The sequence below is a fragment of the Centroberyx gerrardi genome, chromosome 1 (genome assembly GCF_048128805.1).
Source record: "Centroberyx gerrardi isolate f3 chromosome 1, fCenGer3.hap1.cur.20231027, whole genome shotgun sequence".
Classification (NCBI taxonomy): Eukaryota; Metazoa; Chordata; class Actinopteri; order Beryciformes; family Berycidae; genus Centroberyx; species Centroberyx gerrardi.
In genome coordinates this window covers 30227291-30253840 of record NC_135997.1, presented here as the reverse complement: position 1 = coordinate 30253840, position 26550 = coordinate 30227291, and the positions used below count along the sequence as shown (strand labels likewise).

General features: G+C 41.7%; 2 protein-coding genes across 4 annotated transcripts; one reads left to right on the top strand and one right to left on the bottom strand.

Moving 5' to 3' along the window:
- The first annotated feature begins 1374 nt into the window (after positions 1-1374).
- Positions 1375-4639, top strand: znf414 (zinc finger protein 414). 2 transcript variants are annotated; one of them, XM_078284356.1, is made up of 6 exons: positions 1375-1465; positions 1665-1775; positions 2397-2502; positions 2631-3175; positions 3766-3817; positions 4035-4639. In XM_078284356.1, exons 1-6 carry the CDS (start codon positions 1411-1413, stop codon positions 4042-4044), a joined length of 879 nt encoding a protein of 292 aa, XP_078140482.1. In that variant the 5' UTR covers positions 1375-1410; the 3' UTR covers positions 4045-4639. The 2 variants fall into 2 exon arrangements, with proteins under 2 accessions (XP_078140482.1, XP_071775921.1); XM_071919820.2 differs by having other exon boundaries at positions 3766-4639.
- An 831-nt stretch (positions 4640-5470) lies between these two features.
- mtch2 (mitochondrial carrier homolog 2) lies at positions 5471-19296 on the bottom strand. Of its 2 annotated transcripts, none has more exons than XM_071919818.2 (13): positions 19181-19296; positions 17665-17749; positions 16714-16820; positions 14729-14755; positions 12719-12775; positions 11912-11969; positions 11402-11453; positions 11250-11309; positions 9278-9371; positions 8193-8240; positions 8016-8083; positions 7859-7934; positions 5471-6368 (listed from the first exon to the last, which is right to left on the bottom strand). In XM_071919818.2, the coding sequence occupies exons 1-13, from the start codon at positions 19265-19267 to the stop codon at positions 6282-6284; spliced, it is 906 nt and encodes a 301-aa protein (XP_071775919.1). In that variant the 5' UTR covers positions 19268-19296; the 3' UTR covers positions 5471-6281. The 2 variants fall into 2 exon arrangements, with proteins under 2 accessions (XP_071775919.1, XP_078140884.1); XM_078284758.1 differs by lacking the exon at positions 5471-6368 and adding an exon at positions 7522-7746 and having other exon boundaries at positions 7808-7934.
- Positions 19297-26550: the final 7254 nt, after the last annotated feature.

Genomic DNA, 26550 nt, shown 5'->3' with positions numbered 1-26550 from the left:
CATAGTCTTAACTACATTTGTACAGGTAGTAGCCTGTTATGATACATTTTCCTACCTGACAGGGTAAATGTGAATATTTTAAATTCAGAGTAAGAATTTTCAATTTGGTTTAGTAAAAGAAAAATTTATAAACAATATCTGAGGAGTAGAAAGGAGTTGGTCAATTTGCAACCAGATTAGATGACTTGTATTTGAAGAGCTAAATGAAAGAAAAGGAAAAGAGCTAAAGGAAAGAAAAATACTTATTGATAAAGGTTGATAATGAGGAAGTTACTGAGCCAAAGGTAATTATTGATGAAAATATTCAGGTGTTGTGTAACTGTAGCCCTGTGATTCTGGCTATGCTTGACACAAACCACTCGTCACACAGGTCTCCCTGGGGACGAAGTCTAGTCTAGTTTATTTATATAGCCCTTTATCACAGTCAATCTCAAAGGCCTTTACATAGCCTACTATCATATACCATACTACATCATACATATACATACTACACATCCTGTACTAGGTCATATTCATACACATTGTTTACTACATCATGTACATACTACATCATATACTAGATCATATACATCATATACCTTACTACACACAAACACACTCACACCTATGAGCAATTTAGTCTTCAATTCACCTGACGTCACTGTCTTTGGACTGGAGGTGATGCCCATTTGTTTTCACTTCTGGCAGTACTGCACTTGGTGTGGTGTGAAAAATGAAAAGAGAAATGTTTCACATACAGTCCTACATCATTGGCCACAAACAGATTGCACACTTACAAACTTTTTAATACTTTATAAGCATAAATGAGGCGGAGCTAATGACACTATATATACATCTCTGCTGTCATCCAGTGACAACTGGGACAGAGGTTGGATTTTACAATGCACTTGACCACGACCATTGCCACTAGAAGGTGCCAAGTAAACGACGCCAGGTTTGAACAAAATCAAAGGAACCTTATGGCATGAAGAACAATAATGCAATATATTTTACCAAACTCCAACACAGTACAGGTTAGTGCAGGTTTTTTTTTATTTATTATAATTTTTTTTATCCCATCTATATTCCTCATCATAATAAGACTTAGGCTACATGTGCCGTTAAATTGTGTCATATGATGAATGTAGATCATATGAAGATGTTTATCGCTTTATTTTATTTATTGATTTCCTTTTCTCAATTTTACATGCCGCTCAGGCGTTTTCAATCTACCGGGTGTTTCAGAAGTATGTATCCTGTATATAAAATATACCTACTTTTGAAACAGGCTGGCATGGCATTGTAATTACGGTAGTTGCAGTGGATGTTTCTTAGCATGCGCAATGCCTGTGGTGCATTCTGGTTGTTGTAGTTCGGTTGGCTTGCTCTGTTGTTGTGTCAGCACAACGGCTAACTAGAGTTGTGTTTACAATGATGTCGTCGGGAAGCGCAGCCCCGCCACAGGCTGTTGATAATGGAAAAGATGGTATGTACTGTAGCGCTGTTGTTGCACACCGGTGCCAAAATTAGCTTATTTCCATGTTAATATTGTCATGTATGACTGACTACGTGACTTACCTCGCTAGCTAGTATGCTAACCAACGGAAGTTCCTGTGGCTATCGCCTGCATTTTTGCTGCCAGATATATTCAGGGCATTTTAGAAAATATTACTTGTTCGTTTTAGGAAATCGAAGGACATCCTGCCCGTTGTACGGCTGTAAGCGTGTGTACACAGACATGGATGCCTTAGAGAGCCACATCAAGGACCATGAGATCCCAGCACAGTCTCTTCCAGGTGAGCCGCCAGTCCTAACATCGTATGGTAGATGATACAGCAAACTTCGTTCAAAAAACTGGTCGTTATACGTTGCCTTGCTTATCAGCAGCAGTAGAGCATCACTTAATACCTTACACAAATATTTAGGTTCTTCTGGGAAATTCGGCACCCAGATTATCCACGCAGCAGCTTTTTAAATAAAAAAAACCAACTTCACCCTGCTCGCTAATGACCTTCACAGTGTTATTTGGTGGGAGAAGAATGTGGGAATAGCCTACCGGGCGAACCAATTGTAAAAATTGAAATTATATTAAAGTAAGTGTTGCTTGGTATATTAGATGTAAACCGAATTGAGGAGTGTCTCATAAAGATTCACGGACTGTTTCAAGTCATGTTATACCAGGTATGTACCTTTTTGTGGATAAGCAAGACCGCATTAAACCGCCTTTGACTGGAGTTTGGCGTTTGTTTCTCTGCAGACAAAAAGAACGGCACATACCAGGGCTTTATCCAGAATGGCTAACATTACCATGAGTGCATTTTTTAACATGGGGCAGTCTGGATTTAAGCCCTATACCTGCTAGTGTTGGTGCCATGCTCCACCTATTACAAGACATCACCTGTATTCTCTCTCCTTAGGAAAAGTCTTGCTCTGCTCCACTATCGGCTGCAGCGGTTCCTTCCCCAGCATGCAAAAACTGATGGAACATATGAGGAATCATCACAAACCCAACATGTTCTTCTTGTGAGTAGTTCTTTATCTCACTGTCTCTGGACTTGTAGCCAAGTGTTGTGTACATTTACTACATTATCAGGTGTTTGATGTTGCTTGATGTATAAATGTTTTTTTAAATTTTTTTTATATATGTTTAGGTGTGAGAGCTGTCGTGCCAAGTTGCGGTCCTACCGTGGCCTTCTCACTCACCTGCATACATGTTCCAAGGTGCCGCGGGGCAAAATGAGGGCAGCTGACCCGACGCCTCCCCCTATGGCCAAACCAAGCACCTCTCCCACGGCCACTGACCACGATACCCCACAGCAGGACCCAGTGTCTACCCCCCTACAGATCTCCTCCCAAATCCAAAGCACAGAGGTTCCCCCCCCTGCCGGTGTTTCTCAACCAGACCCGGCTGCCGCTCCCCTCCTCAATCCCCCATGCTTGTCAAACCAAGGGCCCTCCTCTCCCCAGCTCGATCTTCAGCAGTTGACAGAGGCAGCTTCCCAGTCCCAGTCCCAGATCCAGACCTCTAATCCGTCTTCATCTCTAAGCCCGGATGGCCAAACAGCGACTACCGATCCACTGGAGCCCCAGGGTCAGCACCAGCCACAGACTAAGTCTCCCCAGCCGGTCCATCCTGCCCCAGGGTTGTCCCCTCACTCTCCCCCTGGATCCACAACAGTCTGGAGGAAGAATCAAGGTGACCCTCTCCTCACACACTACTGTAACAGCATAACACATTGCATGATCTCAAGCTTCAGGTTTCCTATACAGGTCTGGATATGTATGGAAGAAAGAATTTGATGGCTTTCAGGCCTGGAAAAGACACAAGAAAGTTTGGAAAAGGATAGAAAATTTGTAGTTGTATGTATATCGATACAGTAAAATAATATTTTTCTGTGATTTTAGACCCCCGTCATCTCACATATTCTGATAATTGTTTCTATAAAGAATAAGCTTCATGTATATAGAGTGATATGGCACAGTTAGTAGGACTACTATCGTCATAAATCATACTGATCTCCACTCAAAATCTTCAAATCAAGAAATTAAAGTCTGGAAAAAGTCTGGACTTGAGTAATTGAGATGAACACCGTCTATTCAATGGCCAGGCCCTGTTAGGGTGATGTGAATTTTTTCTGCCTCAAAATGAATGTTTTCAATGTTTTGTGTAATGTTTAGAGGTACTTAATTTGATAAGTAACACAGAGCCAACAATTTGAATTTAAAATTGGGATGTGCAGCTCCTACGTTCAGACATTAATCTGTTTCCTGTCCTCTATCCAACAGGCCCATCCAGCAACAAACGCATCCTTTGGGAGCACACCAGGGGGCGCTATAGGTGTGTGCAGTGTGGCTACTCGGCAGCCAACCGCAGGGATATGACTAGCCACATAAACACTCAACACAGTGTTAGCAAGCCTGCAGGAGACACAGTTAGCCCTGTTGCTAACACCTAGCTTGGAAGCAGGGTTACTATGAGGAGTCAGTCCTGCTGTGTGAATTTACTGAACAGGATGCAGATTGGAAGCTAACCTCGTCTTGTGCTTGTCTTCTAGTCCCAGATGAAATGCAGAGCTCACCTTCCTCTGTGGCTTGACAGACGCAGAAACTTCTACCTATGCCAAAGTCTGACTGCCCTTTTTTGGCTGATGGGACAATGCGCTTTTTTTCTCTGGTTGACTGAGGAGTGTGTAGCAGTTGAGTAATAAACTGTCATATTGGTTGTGATCCAAAAGGATGTGGGATGGAAGGAGATTACTTTATTGTCCATTTACACAAGGCACTTAACAGATGTCTTCATACATATCCCTCTCGGACACACACGTACAGTAACCTCCTGCACCTATACATTTAATCAGAGGTCGGAGTACTGGGTTGCTTAAGGAGCTTGTGGAAGACATTTGGTACCTTAAGATAGCCATGTTATTAGCACTCTTTTATTACCATGTTGTTTGATTTTCATTCATGATTCTTGTGCAGAAAGTTTCACTGCTTCCTTATTCATGGAAGTTGCCACATGTCCATTTTACACTAAAGCATATAGCAATGAGACCCCTGAATCTGTGAAATGAACAATTTCTTTGAACAGTGTGTTATGCCCTCTTTACCCAGATAACCTAATAAAAATGCCAGATCATAACCGGGAATTTCCTGGTGAAAATGCTCTGTGTAAATGTGGTTTTAGATTGAGAAACACCACCGGAATGATCCGTGGAATCACACATTTGACTTTGTAACAGATCTTTTAGCTACAGGCTTGGTGGGGGGAAAACTGGCTGATATCTAAACTCTTAACTGCAGTCTGTCAGTGTTGTCCACCTCTCTGATATGGATATGATGAAGTTTGATTACATTTATTATAGATTGGAATTGATCAATACTACACTGGTTGTCTATGGGAAGCTCTTAAACTGAATTGATTCTGAGACATTCTGATAAGATTCCACTCGTATTCATGAATGTTATTTAATTAGTGGTATTAGTACCATTGTATCCTGGGTTTCAGTGCTGTTTTACTGTCCCTTTGTCTAAATTTTTTCCACTTCAACAATACAAGCTGCAATGTTTTGGCTTGGATCTTAAAGATATTAAATATTGGCCAAAGATATCTGCTATTGGCAGCTTCAATTAAAAAATATGGGTATCTGTATTTACTATGGGTCAGTTTCACTGCTCTATTGTTCCTATGATGACATTTCTTTTTTTCTACAGCATTTGAGAAATGATATACTGTGATAGGTGAAATTTCTGTATACATTGAAATGGGCCACTACTATCCAGCGGTTCCAAATGGATAATTATGAATGCTACTGTAGTGTCACAGATGGTGAAAAATGAAAAAAAACCTTTGGGTATCTCAGCTTGTGTCCTTTTTTTGAGGCTTGATGCCCCAACTTGCTGGTATGTAGGCTCCTTTTCCCTTTTGATGGTGTTTTTAAACTGTACAGTCCACTACTGCTCAATAATACACCAAACCACTTAACGAGGAAGACAAGGTCAAAAAAGCAGTCTTTATTTGGGTCAGTCAGAATGAGTTGATACAAGCACTTGGCTACTCAGAAGGCCAGAGGCATTTTGGTGAGCTCAAGCTACTCTCCACGCCCCTGTGTGGCCCCAGAGGTTGCTGTCCAAGCACCATGGATTCTTCTTTTCCTTGATCATTAGCACTACTAACTGCCTAGCCCTGGACCCAGCAGTGAGGTTTTTAGAATGATTAACACATCAAGACAATACCACATGACAAGAGGAGGTCCCACTTTCCCATTAACTTGTGAATTATTAGACATTACCACATGCAGATTTAGGTACTGTTTTCAGCAAACAATTCCCATCACGTGGATGAGGGAGGGTCATCATAACTGAAGGACAATCTAGATAAAGGAGGAGAGGGACGACACGTATGCATTGGTCTGTCACAGCAAGAGGCAGACAGGTAGTTTCACAGCACCGGCCATCCTAGTTTTCATACAGATGGGTTTTAAAAAGGTGAACTGTAGTGTTGCTCCATTTCATCATCATAGTAGCCTGCAGTTTCAATTTGTATAAATTTCTACAGGTTATCAAAATAAAACTCTTCAATGGATTCCAATCAATGCAGCACACCTTGCTGGAAACTAATGCAATTTTTCATATTATTTGATGGCAGGTTGTTTAGAGAAACAAAAAAAACAAACAAAAGAACTCTCATCGTAAACAAGTGCATACAAAAAGATTAAGTGCCGACTGTCCAACCCCCAGCTCAGGCAATGTCGATTTTTTTTTTATATTATTACAATTATATTCTGGTCAGTTCCCTTGAGGCTTTAAAAAAATCTCTTCTGCTCAAGTGCGTACGTCTTTCCTGCTGGAAGTTTCCGGAAAAATAAACTGTTGCCTCTGCTCATGTTGCCCTGGAGATGGAGAGAAAAAAAATTGGATTAGTAGTGGCCGATAGTGTAGAAAGTTATATACAATGGATATCAAAATTCTATACACCAAATTTTCTAGGTTACATTAAATCAGACTTTTTTTTACTTTCATTTGGATAGTAAGCAGCAAAATCTGGTAGTGTGAGCATTTTGTGGATTCAATCTTAATCACACCGATCGACTTGCAGACTGATCTGCGCCGCCCCAATCATATCAAACATGTTTGACTTGGAGGAGTCCTCAAGTGTGTGGGGATCACGTAAGGTTAGAGATTTTGGTGTCAGCACTGGCAAGCATCAAGATCTTGGTTTGTCAATAACCGACTAGGTGGAACTGATTAATTACTTGGGCACTAAACACTGACTGAGATAGTGCCACATAGTGTTGTACAGAATCTAATCATACCATCTACTCTGTAGGGGGAACCTGTGGTAAAGTAGTTTCTATCATGTATTGTTCTTGAATTGTGTTCACAACTATGTGTCTACACAGACACACGCCACCATAACAACCATGTACCATGGTGGCAGGACATAAAAGAAAAAACCTGTCGAAAAAGTGGAATTGATGGACGCCAAGAGTGGACTCAGTTTAGATTCCCAGAGTCAACCAACCACCACCAGTAGAGACACTCCTTGGGATTGGCTACTTGTGTTCCTGTTCCTAGTCTACATTCATCTAGCTAAAGATAGCTAGAATAAGACTGGAAGTAAGGCACTTTTGCTGTAAAAAAAAAAAAGTGTAAAAACAGTGAAACCAGTGTTTGTCAATGAGGGTTGTATTTTGAAGCTTATAGCCAGAAGTCATAGTTTTAAACTCTAGCTAGCTAGTCCGCTCTTACCAGTAGTAACAGAGTGCAAACGTGTTTTGGATTTTGTATATTTTGGGGATTGTAAGCATATTTGATTTTGTATACACTTGAATATGGAAGCCATGTTGTCTTAGTTTGTGTTTCGTTAATACAGAAAACATCAAAACATTTCTTCTCCAAACCCTTTGTTGTCTCAAAATGCATGTAATTAACTAGTACTTGCAGTTATTTTTCATTTATTAATACATTGACAGAAATGAGTAGCCATTTGTTTTTATGTTCATTCTGCTGGTTACACTAAAAGGGTCTGATTTAATGGGTTTTCATATCAGGCCTCAAGGCAATAAGAAAGAACTACATAATTTCAAAGGTTGTGTAGACTTTTTTGTCATTCACTTCGTGTACAGGTTAAACTGAAACATGTTGTGATCCACATGGTGGTTACTGAATACTAATAGACAAATTAAAAAACATTCACACCCAACAAAAAAGGTCACTTGGGTTGAGAATAGCACAGGAAAATAATAGAATCCATGCATAGAAACATAACTGAGGCTACCACTGAGGTGTTAAATTAATTTTGCATTGGCAGTCATCTACTGACGACTACTCGTGTTGTGTCTGAAATCTGTTTAGTAGGCAGGGTGGGCACGTGATTTACCTCTTTGCTTAGATGCCTCCAGCAGTCCACCCAGGTGGGATATACTGATGCATAGGGGGGCAGACCTCCAGCTAGCCTGGGAGGGAGGAGAACAATATGAGTCTGCTTCATGAGACACTTCTGACTGATTTGAATCTGCAAATACCAGGCTACTCACCCGCAGTTATTGACAGCCATAAGGTTTGACACCAAAACAAAAGGGTATGTGAGCATACTGGCAAAGAACTGGAAGAGAGAGCAGAGGAACAAGCATATTGATTTAGCTGGTTAATACAAACTGACTGCTAATGTTTGCTATACTGCTGAAGTAGACAGTCACATTTGTCCGACTCACCCCTGTCACAGCCTGAGAGCAGTTCTTGATTTCTCCTGTGTGACTCATCTGTACAGAGAAAAAGATTAATATTGTTGTTAATTCACTTTTACATATTTGAGACTGGGCTGAAAACTTCTGGTGGGGGCTAAACCTAGAATTTCTGACTACAAAGCCTAGTAATTGGGCTTAGTGGGGAGCATTTCGCCCCATTATTTTGCAATGCATGCTGTATGTAATTAAATCTTGTTTTTCACTGTTTTTAGCCCCGGTGGGTTGCTCTGTTCACCACTTTATGGATCACGTGGCCCGCAGACTTGGTGGGGGGGGGAAACTGGCTGATAAGCCAGACTGCAGACTCTCAAGCGGGAGACCCGAGGTTGATTCCCGGCAGAGACGCTTCCACAAAATTCAACGTTGCGGGTCTGTTAGACTCTCAGTCTTGTTAAAATACAAACTTTATGGTGTCAAACATAGCTTGAAATTAACTGCTGTCCAGGCTAACAAAGACGCCCTAAATAAAACTACATGATATGTCAAAGTTTGTAAGGTGAGAGTAGCACTGACTTAAACTTAAATACTTAAGATATCCCTTTAAAGCATAATACCAGTGTTCTTGACAACATGTAGACCTGAGCAATAGGATTCGGCCGACATTTTTGAGGGTAGACACATACAGATACCAATATTTTTAGATTGAATGTGCTGACAGACAATATTTTGTGCCACTGTTCAATATCAGCTGACCATTTCATGCCCAAAAATTACAAGAATTAAGTGTTTCCCCCAGAAATCTGCTCGTCACAGTAGAAAAGCTTCTGAAACAACATTTAGGCAATGGGACACCAAAACTCTCCATTAAAAACACAGTTGGATTCCACACAAGTATGCATGAATATGTTTTATGATTATTATACTGTCGCATTAGAATCAATTCAGGTTAAGGTCTTCTCATAGACAACCACTGTCGTATTGATCAATTCTACAACAAATATGTAATCAAACAAACTGCATCATATCGGCCAGATCCCATTTTTAATGGAAGGACAATATCGGCACCATATATTGGTCTAACCCGACTGAGCAGCATAAAAGGTGTCACATACCGAGTCGTCGATGGCGTATGTGTTGATGAGGTGAGCCAGCAGGTTGCAGATCCACAGAGACAGGACATCCCCGAGTAGGCGAGGGATCAAACCACTAAAAAGCAACAGAAAACATTAATATCCCTTCCATTTAAAATATCTTAGTCAGCTTGCCCTGGTCAAATCACAGTTCTAAGAATACAGTCACATATAACCTGGGAAAGCATTTAGAGGGTGAGGGAAGGTTAAGCATAAAAATACAGCCTAAAAGCTGCCCAGTACTACCAGTTTTAGCCACAGAGCAACCAAAAAAAACAAAGAGACAAGCAAAAGCTGATAAAATGAGAATTTGCTATCACAGGTTGGTTGAGTGGCATGGTTAACAGTTTAACAGACTGACTGACAGTCAGGATGAGCCTGACTGTATGTGTATAGCTTTAAAGGAATACACCTTTTTTGGGACAAAAATTACCGAGACTGCTGACTCTGGTGCTCCATGCGAACACTTTAGCATACACTGTGTTGAGTGATAGTAGGCCACTAGATTTATCCAAAATAAGACTGACCTCTTAGTAATTAAAAGTTGTTTTTTATTACATCATAAACTCAATATAGCTGATGTAGCCAGGTTTATTTAAAAACTATTTCAAGTGATCAACCATGTATTCATCTGCTGCATTTTTAGCTTGATTTGTTAAATTGTTCAGTTTCCTAAAAACTTGAGGGGTATACTATGAAGCTAGATTATGGAGTTAGGGTTAACCTGGAGTTTACAATGTCAAGAACGTGGTTCACATTATAAGCAAGATCACCATGGTAACTTAACCTGCTCCAGAGCAGGTTATGTGTCACCATTTCTAGAGGATACCATGGACTTCATTAAAGTAACTGCAAAAATTACATCTACAAAACCAGATATGAATAGAAACACTGCATTCAAATGAATGATAAGTAATGAAAAGAACTGTACAGGGGGAAACTATTGAATTAAAAGACAGCAAGAAGGGCTGTTCACAGGGCAGCAGTGTTTAGAGACTGACAAAACCACTTTTCTTTCCATGACGCTTTATTAGATCAGAGATATAATGAATGTTTGTAGCGTTTCCAGGTCACTTGTCCACTCTATAAAAGAGGGCTTCTGACAAATAGCAGGTAGCTTACATTAGTAGACTAGTTATTGATAATGAATTAAATTTATGGTTGCATGTTAATTTTTTTCATAGGATTGCTGAGAGTGACTGATGCAATCTAATATATTGAACCCCTATTACATCACCGCAGACCCGGGGAACATGAGGCCGACTTTGAGGCTGTGAAAGGATTTTCTATTCACAATGTCACGACACAATACTGTATCAATGAAAAGTATGCCCACTGTGCCTTAATGACAGGGCAGTGATAAGCCTATTTACTTATGTATTTACACCACCTGCAATTGTCCTTAAGCAATCCTCTAGCCTTGGCAGCAGCAACTGCTACTTTTTTCTGTTACAGTGTTTTGTATTGCTCATATGTAGTCATTAAAATAGTTTGTTGTTCTTGAGAGAACAGAAATGTTAGTAATCCATTTCTTTTCCATACTTCCCACTTTTACAGTTACTGAACGTGTTGAAATTGTTACATAAACCCACAATTATTTACAGTCTACTGCTTTTATTGTTTTATTACTTTATTATTTTCTATTGCCTTTTATATTCTAGTTGTTCCTTACCTCATCTTAAACACGCTGCTCTAGATCTGCCAATGTTGCATGTGATTGGCTATCTAAACCCCGCCCCTTTTATACAAACACGCTGATAGCTGGATTGGAAAGTCCTGGGTTGAAAGAGCAAGTTGATAACCACCTTCATGAGACTAGCTAGCCGGGATTGACATTGTTTGGTTTTGTGCAGCCACATATCACAAACATAGCCTGACTATGTTGAACTGGCATCATGACAGAAGACACCGGTGTATTCCTTTAACCACAATGAGACTGGAGACCCAAACTTACGCAAAGAAGCCCAGGATGCCTTCTTCTCTGTAGACGGTGATGATGGAGTCAAACACGCCACTGAGAACAACAGAAAAAGACATTTGTAAAAAATTCTACAATGTTCATTGCTCTCCTCACTGTGGTTTATGCCTGAGGAATACAAATTTTACCTGTATTTCGTTTCTCTCCCAATAAACTGGATCATGCATCGCAAAGTGATCACTGTAAAGCAAGTCAAGGTAAATATTTCAGACAGGTAGACTGGCATCTTTCTACACAAATTCCACATGAAATTTTGAATGGCATTTTACAAATGCGTTTCAGCTGAAGCCATCTTCTGTGCTTTATTAGCAACTCTGGAACCATCACATGCAGAATAATGTTGTTTAGTTAGCCTGCTAGGGCTATCACAACAATTTCAGTTTTTTCCTGTTACCTCTGACTTTCACACACACACTCACTCACACACACACACACGTGGAAATATGAAAAATGTGACTTTAAATGACAGGTGTGTGCAAAATATGTAGGCATCATTTTGTCTTTTGTTGTATACATCAATACATTCAGGTACATACAGGTTGGGTGCTCATTTAAAATCTCAAACCAACTTAAAAATAATGAGCTGAAATTTCAAAAGGGAGCAGTCATTCATGGTGAAGGTAAGAATGTGATTTTACCATGGAAGGGATGTGTGACAATGGTGGCACAGGAGCGAGCGATCATCTCTTTGGTTGTCTGTAGAGATAGGAAAAGGGAGAAAGTGGGATGAATGATACATCAATGAAGCTGAAGAGACCGATTCACAATTAAGATATAGGAGACAAAACCAAGCATCAAGGTCAAGTGTAATAAAGATAGGAAAACTGGTCACACCCAAGTAAAAATGGCCATCAGTTTCAGTGCAGGTTGCATAAATGATCCGTGAGACCCTTACATGTATAGGAAGAGTATAGAGTGGGGTGGAGGGGATAAAAAATGATTCATGTGCAAATCCTAATTCTTTATAATCCAATTCAAAATAGATTTTTGAAGCCCTGAAGTGGATTCAATAAACATGCATTTGGTATTAATGAAAAGATTTCATTGTTAATTTGAGCTTATCTACACGTGTCTCTGAGGTCACAACACAATAGAGCTCTTACAAGTGACCCTCCTCTACACCCTTGCCTAGTTTCATCTTATTAATCAAGACAATTTACAGGTCATTGATGTAATAATGTAGAATGAAAATTGGGTCATTTGGATAGGCTGATCAATCAGGGTATCCATAAACACACATGTATTTAATACATTGAAAAATATTTTCTCAAAAATAGAAAAAGGTTGTAAATTGCTCTACAGCTTCCCATTATAACAAATTCAGTCAATGTGTGAAAGTGTAACAAAGACAACAAAGAACTTTCCTGATGACATTTCCTCTTGTTTGGTGTGTTACTTTCTGGCCTTTGGCAGTATCTTGTTATGAAATGTATAAGTCAACTTACCTCATTGACAACGTGCTGTAGGGAGCCCTCCTCAGCCTTCTGACTGCTGCCCAGTACCTAAAGAACAAAGACAGTCTCTCAAATATCTTAGTATGCCACTAAGATCACTTCCTTGCCTGTTCCTGTTACTTCTAGCAACACGATTAACAAGTCACCAGAAGTCCATTCATTTCCTATAGGGAGCCCAAGTTGATGTAATTTCCGTCAACCCTAGGGTTGACGTTAGTCAATGTATGGGAAGTTACTTCATCTAAGCAATCTAAAAAGCATATGGCTTTCATTTTGAAATAAGTTGTAGGAAGCATCAACACATCTCGCTAAGTTTAATTTCACAAAAATCCATCCAGGCTTTTAGCTAGTTGGAATGTTCCATCTCCTGCAAAGGGAACAAGCTACCGTAGCTAGCTAGCTAGACAGGCTACTTCACAGGCTACAGTGAAAAAATATCGGCAGTTACTATTATGAGCCTGAACTCAGACTTAAGCGAAGTCCCAAACTGCTTGTCTACTCCCTACTCACTCTCTTTGCCAAAAACTTTGCATCTATATAGTGGTCTGTAGCTACAATCTGAGCCTCTCACACCAACCACAATCTGTCAGAATAGAGCAACCCACTTTCTCACAGTGTGAATGCACAGTAAGATATAGCTGCACTTAATTTAAAGGAGAGCATCTAAGCAGGGGAAAAGGCAGAGCAGACCCGGCGTCAATTGTGTGTAAATATGTCATGCCGGAGAAAAGGTGGGTTAAAATAACCCGGCTCTGACCCAGCCCACCACCAAGGAGAACAACTGGAGAAAAGCCCGACCTGACCCGGTATGTGTTGTGTTCTATGTAAATGAAAGCCAGGGCAATAACCGGAGCAAATACCATAGTAACCATCTCACACCACAACAAGCATTCCATCACCTGTGCGTAAGGTGTGTGTGGAAGCTGGGCTATCAACAGGAAACTGTGGCAAACAGTCAACTGCTGTCTACTACTTGAGGTGAGGGAGAACCGCAAAACATCAAAGCTAGATTAATGAAGACTGTTTCAATTCAAGCAGGCAAAACTACAAATATTAATTGAAACATTTACTGGACGTATAAATGGCCTAGGTTTCAAACAATACCACACAATCATCCACATAAAGTTGATTGCTGCATGAGATCCAGCGGTTCCCCCTCCCACAGTGTAAAGATGATCATACTGATTTAAATGGGGGATAAAGAAGCTTGTGGAAATTGATCACGATTAATTCTATCCCGGCTCTGCTACGGCATTTTTAGCCGTATGCATTTTTCCTTCCAATGTTTAGACACTGCTGTCATTCAATCTTCAAGTGAGACCAGGCAGATAGGTTAAATAGACTGGACAGGCTGCCTGGCCAATAAAACATGACCCTTCGACAGCAGAAATGATTGTCAATTTTTTATTATCAACATTGTCGATAAGGTTGAATTATCGTTTCAGCCCTAATGCAAATTACTCATTTGTGTAATAAGGCTAGATTGCATGCAGGCTGTTGGATTCTCAATGAGAGTCTGACCAGCTACAGATCCTGGCATTACTGGAGGATAGAAATCCCATTCAAATGATGACGTGTTCATTGTCATATCAGAAGAAGTGGAAGAACAGAATGACATGTTGCTAAAACTTGGAAGCATTCAAATGTTTAACTCATTGGAATGCCCACATCCATTTTCATTTTTATTTAGGAATTTAAAAATCAAACATAAATAAGCTGCATGAACATTTTTCCCTAGTCGTATTTATGGTAAATGCGACATAATAAGCATGCAGTATTAACTTTCCCAGCAGAGGTACCATATTATCATAGAAATACCCAAATACTGAAACACAAACCACCATCAAAACACCAAGCATAACACTCAATCACAATATTTACCTGATGTATAGTGAATACTGGGTGAGGGTGGAAGGTCAATGACAATGTGCAAATGTCCACGATAATGATCCCTATTGTATGTTAGAAAATAAACAACTGATGACAAAAAAACTTATTTACCTGAAATTTGCCTCGTTCCTGACATCTCTGTAAGAGAGGTAAAGGTTGACATTAGAGAAACTGTCCATGTTAATAAAAGTCTTTCAACAGTTAGAGTTATATTTGGAGCCTGGCTGGCCCAGACATTAGACAGAGGTCATTCCAGTTCAGTCACATGGAGTCAATGGCTTATCCAGTATGTAGCCTGTTCTAATGACATCATTTGCCATACAAGTCTGTACAAGTGGTGTAACGACAAGGCAGGCATAGTCAGTTACTGTGAGGAACAGATAAGACTAACCAAAAGGGTGGTACACTCAAAATCAAAGTGTTTCAGAACGCACTGGGTTTAAAACACCCAATTCAGGAAGTGGACTTTCAATATTCAAATACTAAAAGATGTTTTGAATAAAGGTTGTCATATCAAATGATTAAGAATGAATACTCTTTATAGGCCATGCACTGCTGTTTCAATTTCCATTTTGACTGGATTAAACTGTAGTTTAATTGACCCCAACCCGTGTATCATATGCTGCCAGCAAACAGGAGCAGCAAATGATGACATAATTCAATTAACCACCAGCTGATCTATACCAAACCAACAATATTTGAAAATATGTACACTTATCACAAATACAGGTTGGCAAATTATTCTGTGCCAATTTCCTATCAATTGGCAATTGGTGGAACTGTGGCCAACTCCGGACACACACTCTGACTTCACTTCCCGTCTTTTGGCACAACTTTCTCGATGAGTACCCTACCAAGACAATCAGTTATGAACTGAAAATACAAAGTGAAGAAGCAAACCCTTAGATTGCATTTTCGGCGACTGTGTCTTCAGGCCGAGGTTCCATAGTTAACAGTAATTAGGCTAATATCTAAGAAGAGTATTTAAAAATGAATGCCAACATTGGCTGAAAAATTTAAAAAGAGACTTGACTACCTAGCCTGCAATTCCTACAGCTCTCTGTGACAAGGAGCAGGAAGGGTTAATACTGAAGCAGACAACCTGAAATTTGTGTCTGGACTTTGGACAAGCCTTTTGCATCGTAAAACTATGCATTATCATCCACTTGCAGGGATTGGAAGACAATTAATTACAAGCTAAGGTTAAACTAATATTGAACTTAAAAACAGATGGAGCATTATTCATTTATGAGAAACTTCCAATGAAAACAATACAGGATGAATTATATTCATTGTTGATTGTGAATTTTTGGTTGAATTTTAGTAGAATGCTGTCGGTTGGCCACATTGACATTAGCTTTATCAACACAAAAGATACAACCCAGGTGTATAAAAACATTGCATACAGACTAAATGCGGAATGGGTCTTAGTGAGCAGTCAAATCCACAGTTATGGATGTACAGAAGTCTGTCAAACAGTGCAGGGACAACAAATAGATCACACTCATAGGAACACTAACATGACGTGATGAGTTTGCTGAACTCATAGGGTGCGATCACACACATAACATGTTTGGAGCAGTTTATTCAAACACTGGAGTGTTTACTCCTTTAGTTGTGTTCATTGGACCAGGTGAGAACAATACCATTCAAACTCTGGTGGCACCAAATAACGGCACCGAGACGAAAATGCGATTCTCAGTACTAACGAGAGAACTGTGTGGTTTGTTAGGAATGACAACATAATCTGAACCAACTACAGGAAACAACCCTGAAATGCAAGGTTTAATGGGTATAAGGATATGCAGCCAGCAGTTCCTCATACTTAGAGCCTAGTACAACAAAATGAAGCAAACTGCAGTCTAGACTGATGCTCATGTTCAGCTATTACTTAATGTGTTCTTAACTGGTATGAGCTACATGTGGGTCCATGTGACTTTTGTTGACAAGCCCCGTTTCACATGTAACTGGGTAGTGTGAACCTAAACAAAGCTAATACAAAAATGCGATAAAGTAAATCACTATGGTTTGGAACAAAGAAAAACTGTTGGTGTGATCGCACCCTTAGATGGTCCAGTAAATCTTGCCAGACCTACCTGCACAACTCTGCTGTGTACAATGGTGCCGATGGTGCCAGCGCAGAGTCTTGGTGCCAGCCCGTTGAACAGACCCGCTTTGCCATCAATCTTAGTGATGTGTTGTGCTGAAACATCCAGAGAAAGACAATACACAGGAGGATAAGATATAATATACAGAAATATGCTATGGGTGTTGGAATAAGATAGCCTTGCATCTATGTGCACTCATAATACATACACAGAGTCAATTTTTTTTTCATAGCTTACAAGAGAATGATAAATACAGGAACCAAGGGTTTGACCTTTTATTAAAAATCAGATATCGGCCAGTCAATGTCATCTACCACTGATATGATGGATATGATGCAGTTTATAATGCAGAGTACATAACCCTTAATCTGACTTGTTGCTAATGTGACATTTTGATATTATGCCACATAGGTATGCATGAATGCTATGATGATTATGATTGCTATTATCATCATCATCCTAGGTTTCATTGGAGAGTTTTAGTGTCCCATTGTCTAAATGTTGTTTCAGAGGTTTTTCCACCCTAACAAGAATAAAGGTCTGGTGGAAACACTGAATACCTGGAATTTTTGGCATGAAAATGGTCAAATTTAAAGATACTGAATAGGGGCACAGTAAATCGAAAAATTTGACCATTTTCGTGCCAAAAAATTCTAGGTCTAGTAGCTCTGCCTTCTAAAATGAACTAGCCTTTGTCAGAAATCACCTACATTTTCATAGCTTTAGAAAACACCAAACATTACTTTTGTTTTTTCACTAGGAACCAACTACGATAAACATCAAAAGCTTCTGACTGTAAAAAGTGGAACACAGCCATCTGACAGCTCTCAGTCCTGTATTGGTGTTGCCTTTAGGGCAGAATCACATTACATTTATTGATCTATATACTGTACATGCTCAGTGAAAAGCAATGCAACTAACCTGGAAAGTCAGACTTACCATAAGCAAATAGTCCAGGTAGCTGGTAGACTTGTCTGCCAAATAGGTTCCTGCCCAGAGTGGGGGGGAGAGGCTCATGTCCAACCTAACAACAGACACAACAGGAAACTGATACTGCAACTGATATGCAATTTAACTTTAACCAGTATGCTAACTGTTATTAATATGCTCTTTAACTGGTACTGATATGCGTGTTTCACACATTTGCCCCTGGGGGGATAAATAAAGTTTATAAAAATACGTTGTTAATATGCAGTTTAACTGGTCCTAATATACACTTTGATAATGTCTCAGCACAAACTAACCGGCTCCTCCTCACTTCCTGATTCATGTTTGACACATTTAGTTTGCTGTTTAGGCTTGAATGTTTCATGTAGTTTCTCTACTGGACTAATTTTGCCATTTTAAAATTCAACACTCGACACAATGTCATCTCTGTCCGTCATTTCTTCTGTCTTGAAAGCAAACAAGCTGGCTAAGTGATTAACGTTGACATTAGCTAGCAAGTGCTAATGTTAGCTATACGCTGGCAAGCTATTTTAGTGGGCCAAAGGGCACCTATCATTGAATGACACAGAGGCCCCCGAATAATGTTCTAGCAATGCAGTCGTGTATGCTACAGATAGGCTATTTAGGATACTTACTGGCACAACTGAAAAAGTAGTGTCTATAGTAAAATAGCTGCACAAATAGCATGTCAGTGAGCTAGGTAACGTTAGCTCGTTTCTCTGACCTTTCACCGTAGTGTCAAATGCTTGCTAGCATACAAATGACAGGTCAATAACAACAATATGATTCTTAACGGAATGAACTGCAAATCACACAATTCAAGATTGCATTGCAGGAAAATGTCTCGTCGGTAATAATGCAATAAAGAGGGCATCAACAGTAGCGGTCGGTTGGCAGCTAGCTAGCTAGCAGTTCTGTCATGTATGGAGAGAACGCAACAACAAACTCCATTCATAAATATGGTAATTCAATGCTTCCTTGCTTATCGGGAAACCTACATACCTCCTAGAACATGCCTTAAGATCTTTACATGTCGGTGGGGTTTTCTGGTATACTCGGCACATAGTTAACCCACGAACCAACACTTAATTTCAATAAAATGTCAACCTTTAGAATTGGTTCACACGCCGCGCTTCCGCCCACCACTGTGTATTTTGGTGGAAGCAAAACCGTAGGGACAACAGCCGAACCAATTCTATAAGTTTATATTTTCTTGGAATACGTGCGGCTTTGTGTATTTAATGTATGCCGAATATTAGAGTGGAACTTAATAATTCATAAAAGGTCTTAATTCATGTTCTGCCCGGTATATACATTTGCCGATAAGCAAGGCAACATTAAACTGCCAGATTTTTAAATGGTGTTTGACGTTCTGTATGTCGTATTGGGGCAGCTAGCTTGTGTGTAGCTAGGCTAGCTAACAGTGACTGTGGCAACTTCTGGCCCTTAGCTTGTCAGTAACAGTAACTACTCCCCAGCGTATGACCAGGAACACTTCTCCTCTTACCTGGACCAAGACTTTAATGTACATCAGAGGGTGGGAAAGGACGGTGAGCCCTGACCCCAGCAGTACTTGTCCACACGTGTCCGCCATTATTGGAGAGACAGGAGAGACAGGAAGTTCATCTACCTCTTCTAGCGTCTGAACGGCTGTTGGCATCCATATTATATCTCATTAGCTCATTACCGCCATCTAGTGCAGTTATTCTCAGCCTTTTTCATATCAAGGACCATCTTCCTTCTCTCAAGGACCCCAATTTAGTCCACATTAGAACCACGGACCCCATTTGATGAGATTTTGTCTCTCTGACCCAAATCTGAGAATATTTTTATTGTTAGATATGATTTTGTCCAGAATTCCATGACTATCTGTATTGTAGGTAGAGAGATAACAGTGAAACTATGATCAAAACAGTCATTCTTCTACATTCTCTAGTTGTGTTATACACATATATAGGCCTACATACATCAATGAAAAAAAAAACATGTCATGGCAAAATTATAACTATACATGACAACAATAGACTCCGCAACAAAGAAAAAGTGAGCAGCACAAAGGTACTCTGTTATGCATATAATGCACATTATCTGCTTTTAACAAGCTCTAAAAAAGGACTCCATGTTTTCAAAAAAAGATCATGTCGCCCTGAAACTCTGAATGCTACTTGCTCATAGCTAGCAATGTTAGACATAAGCTCTAGCCAATGCTCAAATGAGGAGGACGTGTTGACTTCCATTGGCACTGCCTTAAAATAATTCTGCATCCAGTGAGCATGGCTAAACGACACCATAATTCCTGTCACCAGAGTATGATTAGATTCTCAGGTAAGATACCTAGCATGCACAGTGGGGGATCTTTAATTAATGACAGGTTAAGTACCTTATTTACAAAGGATACTATTTTCTCACAGAATTCCTTTACCCTCTCGCAATCATATAACATATGTATCATTGTGCCCACTTCATTAGTACAGCGCCAACAGGTGTCATTATCTCTTAATTTGAGCCTAGCCATTGGCTTGAGGTCCAATAGCATCAATTAAGAATCTTATAGTTGATGAGTTGTGATTGAGCTTCTCGGGCTGAGGTATGCCAGCAAGACACAGCCTCATTCCATAATTCCTCTTTAATCTCTCTCCCTACATCCTTTTCCCACATGGTTTTAAATCCATCTAGATTAGGTGCATTAACAACTCTAATATAGTCATAGAATATTGATGCGCCGCCTTTTCTATGAGAGACAGTTAGGTCTTGGATACGTGTTGACGGGTTAGGTTCGGTCTTAATCATTGAAACGAGGCAGTGTCTAAGCTGTAAGTATTTCCAAAAGTCTGTTTGTAACAGATTGTAGTTTCGCTTCAAATAATTGAAGGAGACCATATGACCATCCTCATAAAGATCCTCTAAGAACAAAATCCCTGCATTAATCCATTGGGGCCAGCAGAAGGAGTTATTAGCTATTCTAAGTTTTTTATTGTGCCAAATAGAAGCCTTCGCTATAAGCCAAGGGTTACTTTTTTCCCACGGCGCAGCCAAGGGCATCACGAGCCAAATTCAGGTCAGGCAGGCAGTCAGTCAGTCAGTCAATCAGTCAAGTAACACTTAGTGAGATGTCGCTTCGTGAAATGGCCTCTAGTTTTCCGGCTGGGCGGTGTTTGGACCTTCGGGCCAATCACAGTGCTTAAAAACAGAAAACTCCACTCAACCGGGAAGCCGGGACACATTAAAAAAACGCACAATCAAATGACAAGCACAGACAGTTTAATCTGAGCCGTGGAGCGGACAGGTTGTGTTGGAAAATGAAGAGAAAGAAGAAACTAGACAATCTTTACTATTTTCAACTGAATGTGAGTGATAAAATGTGTTCAAGTAAATTTTAAAAGGTTGATGAAAGAGGGAAGACGAGGAAAATGGCGGAATGAGTAGAAAGCTCTGTTTTCTGAGTGCCGCGGTGAAATTAATAATTGCCTTCAAATAGAGACATCGAAACAGGAAGCTATGCTGAAGTTGTGTGGACTATTTGTTGTTTTTACAGACAAGTTTAAGTGACAAAGTATTAGCTGCTGTGGATTATTTGCTGGTGGAACAACGGCGGATTAGTGTTTTGGAAATGGTCATAGACTGAAAGCAACAGAGGCTTCGTTTCAAGAGAAGACATAATTCGTTGTTCTGTGGAAGAGCAAAGTTTATTCTTAGACAGACTGTTGTAATGTGAATGTTATGTGAATGTTATTTTCAGTTAGGCAGTCAGAGGACCACCATGGAAGCCTACGTGGGGTCCTTGAGTTAGCTCAGTGAGGTGCGTTAGTTAGCACAGGGAGCTGAGTTAAGCGGAGTGAGCAGTTGTACTGGGAGTCGTATACAATAAACAACCTGTTGAATGGAGATCCTGGAGTCAATGACTGCGTTTGAGTATCCTGGTTATGATCGGGTTTTTGAAGTATCCCGTTTTTGTGTTTGCGCATGTAAACATCATATCCCGATTTCAGAAACCTGGATAAGCCCTTATCCCGGTTTTGAGAAACCCGATTATGCTAGCCCGATCAGCCAAGTGACGTAACAGAAAAACACAAACAATGGCGGCAACAAGAGCGTCTCACTTCTGGAGCGATGAGGAAACAGAGTTTTGTCTTTCGGTGATGAAAGAATTAAATATACTTGGCAGTTTAGATGGGAGAAAGCATCGAAATGCTGACCTATTCAAGTCTGTAGTATACAGACTACAGGACGCCGGTTTCCCAACACGTACAGTGGAGCAAGTCAGGTCACGGTGGAAAATACTAAATATTAATATTAATTTAAGGTTAACAGTTACAGAGGAATATCAGATTAACGATTTCAAAATTGCCGGTTTGTGTTGTAAACATCACAGGTGCCTGTGCAAATAGCATGCAGTAATCAGTAACCGGGATACTAGTATCTATCATGTATACGGGGATATGAATAACCAGATTTCTCTGTGTTCCATGTAAACGCCATATCCCGAATATGATCAAAACCGGGATAAGCCTCATAACCGGGATACTCAAGTCCATGTAAACGCATTCATTGTGGAATCCTTGACATTTATTACATTGGCGACGAGGATAAACTGCGGTCTCGGCTAATAATGGCGACATATGGCAAAATCCACGAGTTTGATGCAGAATCGGATGACTGGCAGCAATATGTGGAAAGTCTGGACTTCTACTTGGTGGCTAACAAAATCACAGATGGAGGACAAAAGCGAGCCATCTTCCTGAGTGCATGTGGTGGGAAAGTCTATGCCGTGCTACGGGATTTGTGTCAGCCGGGTAAGCCTGGAGATTTTTCTTTGACGGAGTTACTGAAGATTTTGAGCGACCACGTCACACCGAAGCCCAGTGTCATTGTTGAACGTTTCAAGTTTCATTCAAAAGTGAGACAGCAAGGACAGTCGGTCGCATCATTTGTAGCTGAACTGAGGAGGCTCACTGAACACTGTGGGTTTGGGATGGCACTGGATGACATGATTAGAGACAGACTGGTGTGTGGCATTAACGACGACCGCATTCAAAGGCGTTTGTTATCGGAAGCGGATGACAAACTGACGTTGGTGAGGGCAATGGAGTTAGCAACATCAATGGACAGCGACTAAAGATGTAGCCGAGCTGCAGCAAACAGGGGTGGAGGGACCCGTTCATATAGTTCAGCCCGTGGCCTCGGACCGGCAACCACCTTCTGCAGGATGTTTCAGATGTGGCGGAAATCACGGGCCTGCTGATTGCCGATTCATATGGAGTTTGCCACAACTGCCACAAGAGGGGACACTTGGCCAGAAAATGCCACAGTGCCAGGCAGCCCAGACAGAACCGAGGAAACGCACGAGGACACGCACGAGGTGCAACACACATGCTGGAGGGTGATGAGGACGAGGAGGACTATGCTCACATGCTGTACAATCTGGATGATGAAGAGAGAGTGGAGCCATACAGAGAGCAGATGTCAGTGAATGGACATGACATTAAATTTGAAATAGACACTGGTGCAGGCATAACAATTCCGAACGAGAGAACATACAGGAAGATGGGAGGGGGGCCACTCCATCGAACAAGAATAAAGCTGTACACCTATACCAGAGACAGAGTAGGGGTGTTAGGCAAGATGTATGCACAAGTCAGTTACAAGGGGCAGACCAAGCAGTTGGCATTGCTGGTGGTAAAAGGGGAGGGCCCAAATTTGATGGGGAGAAATTGGCTCAAGGCTATCCGACTAGACTGGAGGGCCATTTTCAGACTGCAGATAGGTCAGCAGCAGGAGTTGAATGCTCTGCATTCACAACATGGGGATGTTTTTAAAGGCAAGCTGGGCACTTTGGTGGGGGCTACAGCAAAGATTTACGTGGACCCAGATGCCAAGCCACGGTACTTCAAAGCCAGGCCTCTGCCATATGCTCTCAAAGAGAAAGTTGAGGCAGAGTTGGTCAGATTGGAGAGGGAAGGCATCATTGAGCCTGTGAGTTTTTCAGAGTGGGCCGCCCCTATAGTTCCCATACTAAAACAAGACAAAACAACGAGAATATGTGGGGACTATAAGGTCACAGTGAATCCAGTGTCCAAGTTGGACAACTACCCCATTCCAAAGACAGAGGACTTGTTGGCTGTATTGGGGGGGGGGCAGAAATTCACAAAACTGGACATATCTCAGGCCTACCAGCAGCTCCCACTGGATGAAGAATCCAAGAAGTTCACAACAATAAACACACACCGTGGTCTGTATCAGTAGACCAGGCTACCCTATGGGGTGTCATCGGCCCCAGGCATATTCCAGCGCACCATGGATAATCTACTACAAGGACTTCCCACAGCCAACCAACCAGACACAGTTGAAGTCTTTCCTGGGCATGCTTAATTATTACTACAGGTTCTTGCCAAATGTCTCCACCGTGCTGGAGCCACTACATGAGCTCTTGAGGAAGGGAGACCCATGGAGATGGGGAAAACGTCAGAGCCAGGCATTTGAGGCTGCAAAACAGTGCCTCCAGTCAGAACAATTGTTAGTGCACTTTGATGACTCAAAGCCCTCTACTTGTCCTGTGATGCATCACCTTATGTTGTCGGAGCGGTTTTATCCCACCGCTTTCCAGACGGCACGGACAGACCAATCGGATACATGTCACGATCACTGTCATCAGCAGAACAGGGTTATTCCCAGCTCGAGAAAGAGGCGCTGGCGATCATTTTCGGCCTGAAGAAATTCCACCAGTATCTGTTTGGCAAACACTGCACCATTGTGACGGACCACAAACCGGTACTGGGTCTCTTGGGAGAGAGTAAGGGCATCCCACAACTTGCCAGAACACACAACTTGCAGCCAGAATGCAAAGATGGGCATTGATTTTGGCAGCTTATGAGTACACCTTGGAGTATAAGGAGGGCTCAAAACATGGGAACGCAGATGCACTGAGCAGGCTCCCACTGCCAACCACGCCCATCGCTACACCACGTGAGGGGGAGGTGGTAATGCTCATGGAGCACATGAATGGCACACCACTACAGGTAAAACGGATCCGGGATTGGACCCGTCGGGACCGCATCTTGTCCAGAGTACATCAGTGGCTGCTGCAGGGCTCCTGGCCCTCAGTGTGCACCAACCCAGACATGCAGCCTTATATGAGACGACAACATGAATTGAGTGTGGAGGAGGGGTGCATCCTGTGGGGAAGTAGGGTGATAATACCACCACAAGAAAGACAGACTATGATTGAGGAGCTTCACGAGGCCCATCCGGGGGCCTCAAGAATGAAAACATTGGTCCGCAGCTATGTGTGGTGGCCAAACATGGATGCAGATTTAGAGTCAGTGGTGCACAGATGTCATGCATGTCAGTCTAACCAAGCCACCCCAGCAACAGCACCGCTACATCCGTGGCCAAACCAACCATGGATGAGGCTGCATCTGGATTTTTGTGGGCCAGTATTGGGGAAGATGTTTCTAATTGTCATTGATGCCTACTCAAAGTGGATTGAGGCTCACCCAATGCAGTCTATAACTTCATCCATGACAGTGGAGAAACTGAGGGGCATCTTTGCCACCCATGGGATCCCAGCTGTCCTTGTCAGTGATAACGGGCCTAGCCTGGTCAGTGTGGAGTTCAAACACTTCCTGAAAAAGAATGGCATAAAGGATGTAACGACAGCACCATACCACCTGTCCTCAAACGGCTGTGCTGAGCGTGCCATGCGTGTGTTCAAGGAGGGAATCAAGAAGATGGGGGAGGGTAGTGTGGAGACAAAGCTATCTAGGTTCCTGTTCAAGTACCGATCAACCCCTCAGACCACGACCGGAGCCACGCTGGCTGAGCTGCTCATGAACCGAAGGATCAGGACCCAGCTGGATTTGGTGCGTCCTTCACTAGCTGGCAAGTTTGGACTGAACCAGGCCAAACAAAAAGAGCATCATGATAAGCATGCCGTCCGACTCAGTCTATGTGAGAGGGTACTCGGGGCAGAAGTGGATTCCCGCAACACTCATCGAGAGGACAGGTCCAGTATCTTGGAGAGCGAAAACACAGGACGGCAAGCTGGTGAGACGGCATCAGGATCAGATTCGTCCTCGTTATGACCAGAAACTGACTGAATCCAGCCTTCAAGAGGAGAGTTTCCCTGTGGACTCAGCACCACAAGAACCAGCAAATCCGGAGCCACAGAATCCGGCACAAGAGGCAGTTGTACTGGTGCCCCCAGAACTGGGTCCTGAAAGGGGGCAACGTTATCCAGTGCGAGTTAGGAAGACACCCACTTATCTGAAGGACTATGTTCTCCCCTTGGGTGCCTTGAGGAGGGACAGTCCACTCCCTACCTCGTAGCTTAGTTTTAAGTTCAGGGTTTATATGTATGTATATATATATATATATATATATAAAAAGTATCTTTGTGGACTATGGGGGGAGGGAATGTTGTAATGTGAATGTTATGTGAATGTTATTTTCAGTTAGGCAGTCAGAGGACCACCATGGGGGCCTACGTGGGGTCCTTGAGTTAGCTCAGTGAGGTGCGTTAGTTAGCACAGGGAGCTGAGTTAAGCGGAGTGAGCAGTTGTACTGGGAGTCGTATGTGACAATAAACGACCTGCTGAATGGAGATCCTGGACTGTGAGTCATTGTGGAATCCTTGACATTACTACAGAGACTTTTTGATATGGACTATTAATTTACCCCTATCTGTGGGTTTACTAGTTTTCGTGCCGTGGAAACCATTATTCAGTTTTCAGTCCGACATTACAAGTCCCGGTGGCGGTGCTGGCGGGCAGCTGAAGTCGCGGTGGTGAAGTTGTCCATAGGAGTGGCGATGACTCCGGGGTTTTTGGAGGAAGCTGACTGAGCACTGCACAGGTTTGGAACAGAGTTGCTGTTCGGGAT

Coding starts and splice junctions, on each gene's coding strand:
- znf414 (XM_071919820.2), top strand. CDS start 1,411: ATGATGTCGTCGGGAAGCGCAGCCCCGCCACAGGCTGTTGATAATGGA. Junction 1,466..1,664: donor TGTTGATAATGGAAAAGATG/GTATGTACTGTA, acceptor TGTTCGTTTTAG/GAAATCGAAGGACATCCTGC. Junction 3,176..3,765: donor AGTCTGGAGGAAGAATCAAG/GTGACCCTCTCC, acceptor TCTATCCAACAG/GCCCATCCAGCAACAAACGC.
- mtch2 (XM_078284758.1), bottom strand. CDS start 19,267: ATGGCGGACACGTGTGGACAAGTACTGCTGGGGTCAGGGCTCACCGTC. Junction 11,970..12,718: donor TACAGCACGTTGTCAATGAG/GTAAGTTGACTT, acceptor CTATCTCTACAG/ACAACCAAAGAGATGATCGC. Junction 9,372..11,249: donor GGCATCCTGGGCTTCTTTGC/GTAAGTTTGGGT, acceptor GTTGCTTTTTAG/TGGTTTGATCCCTCGCCTAC.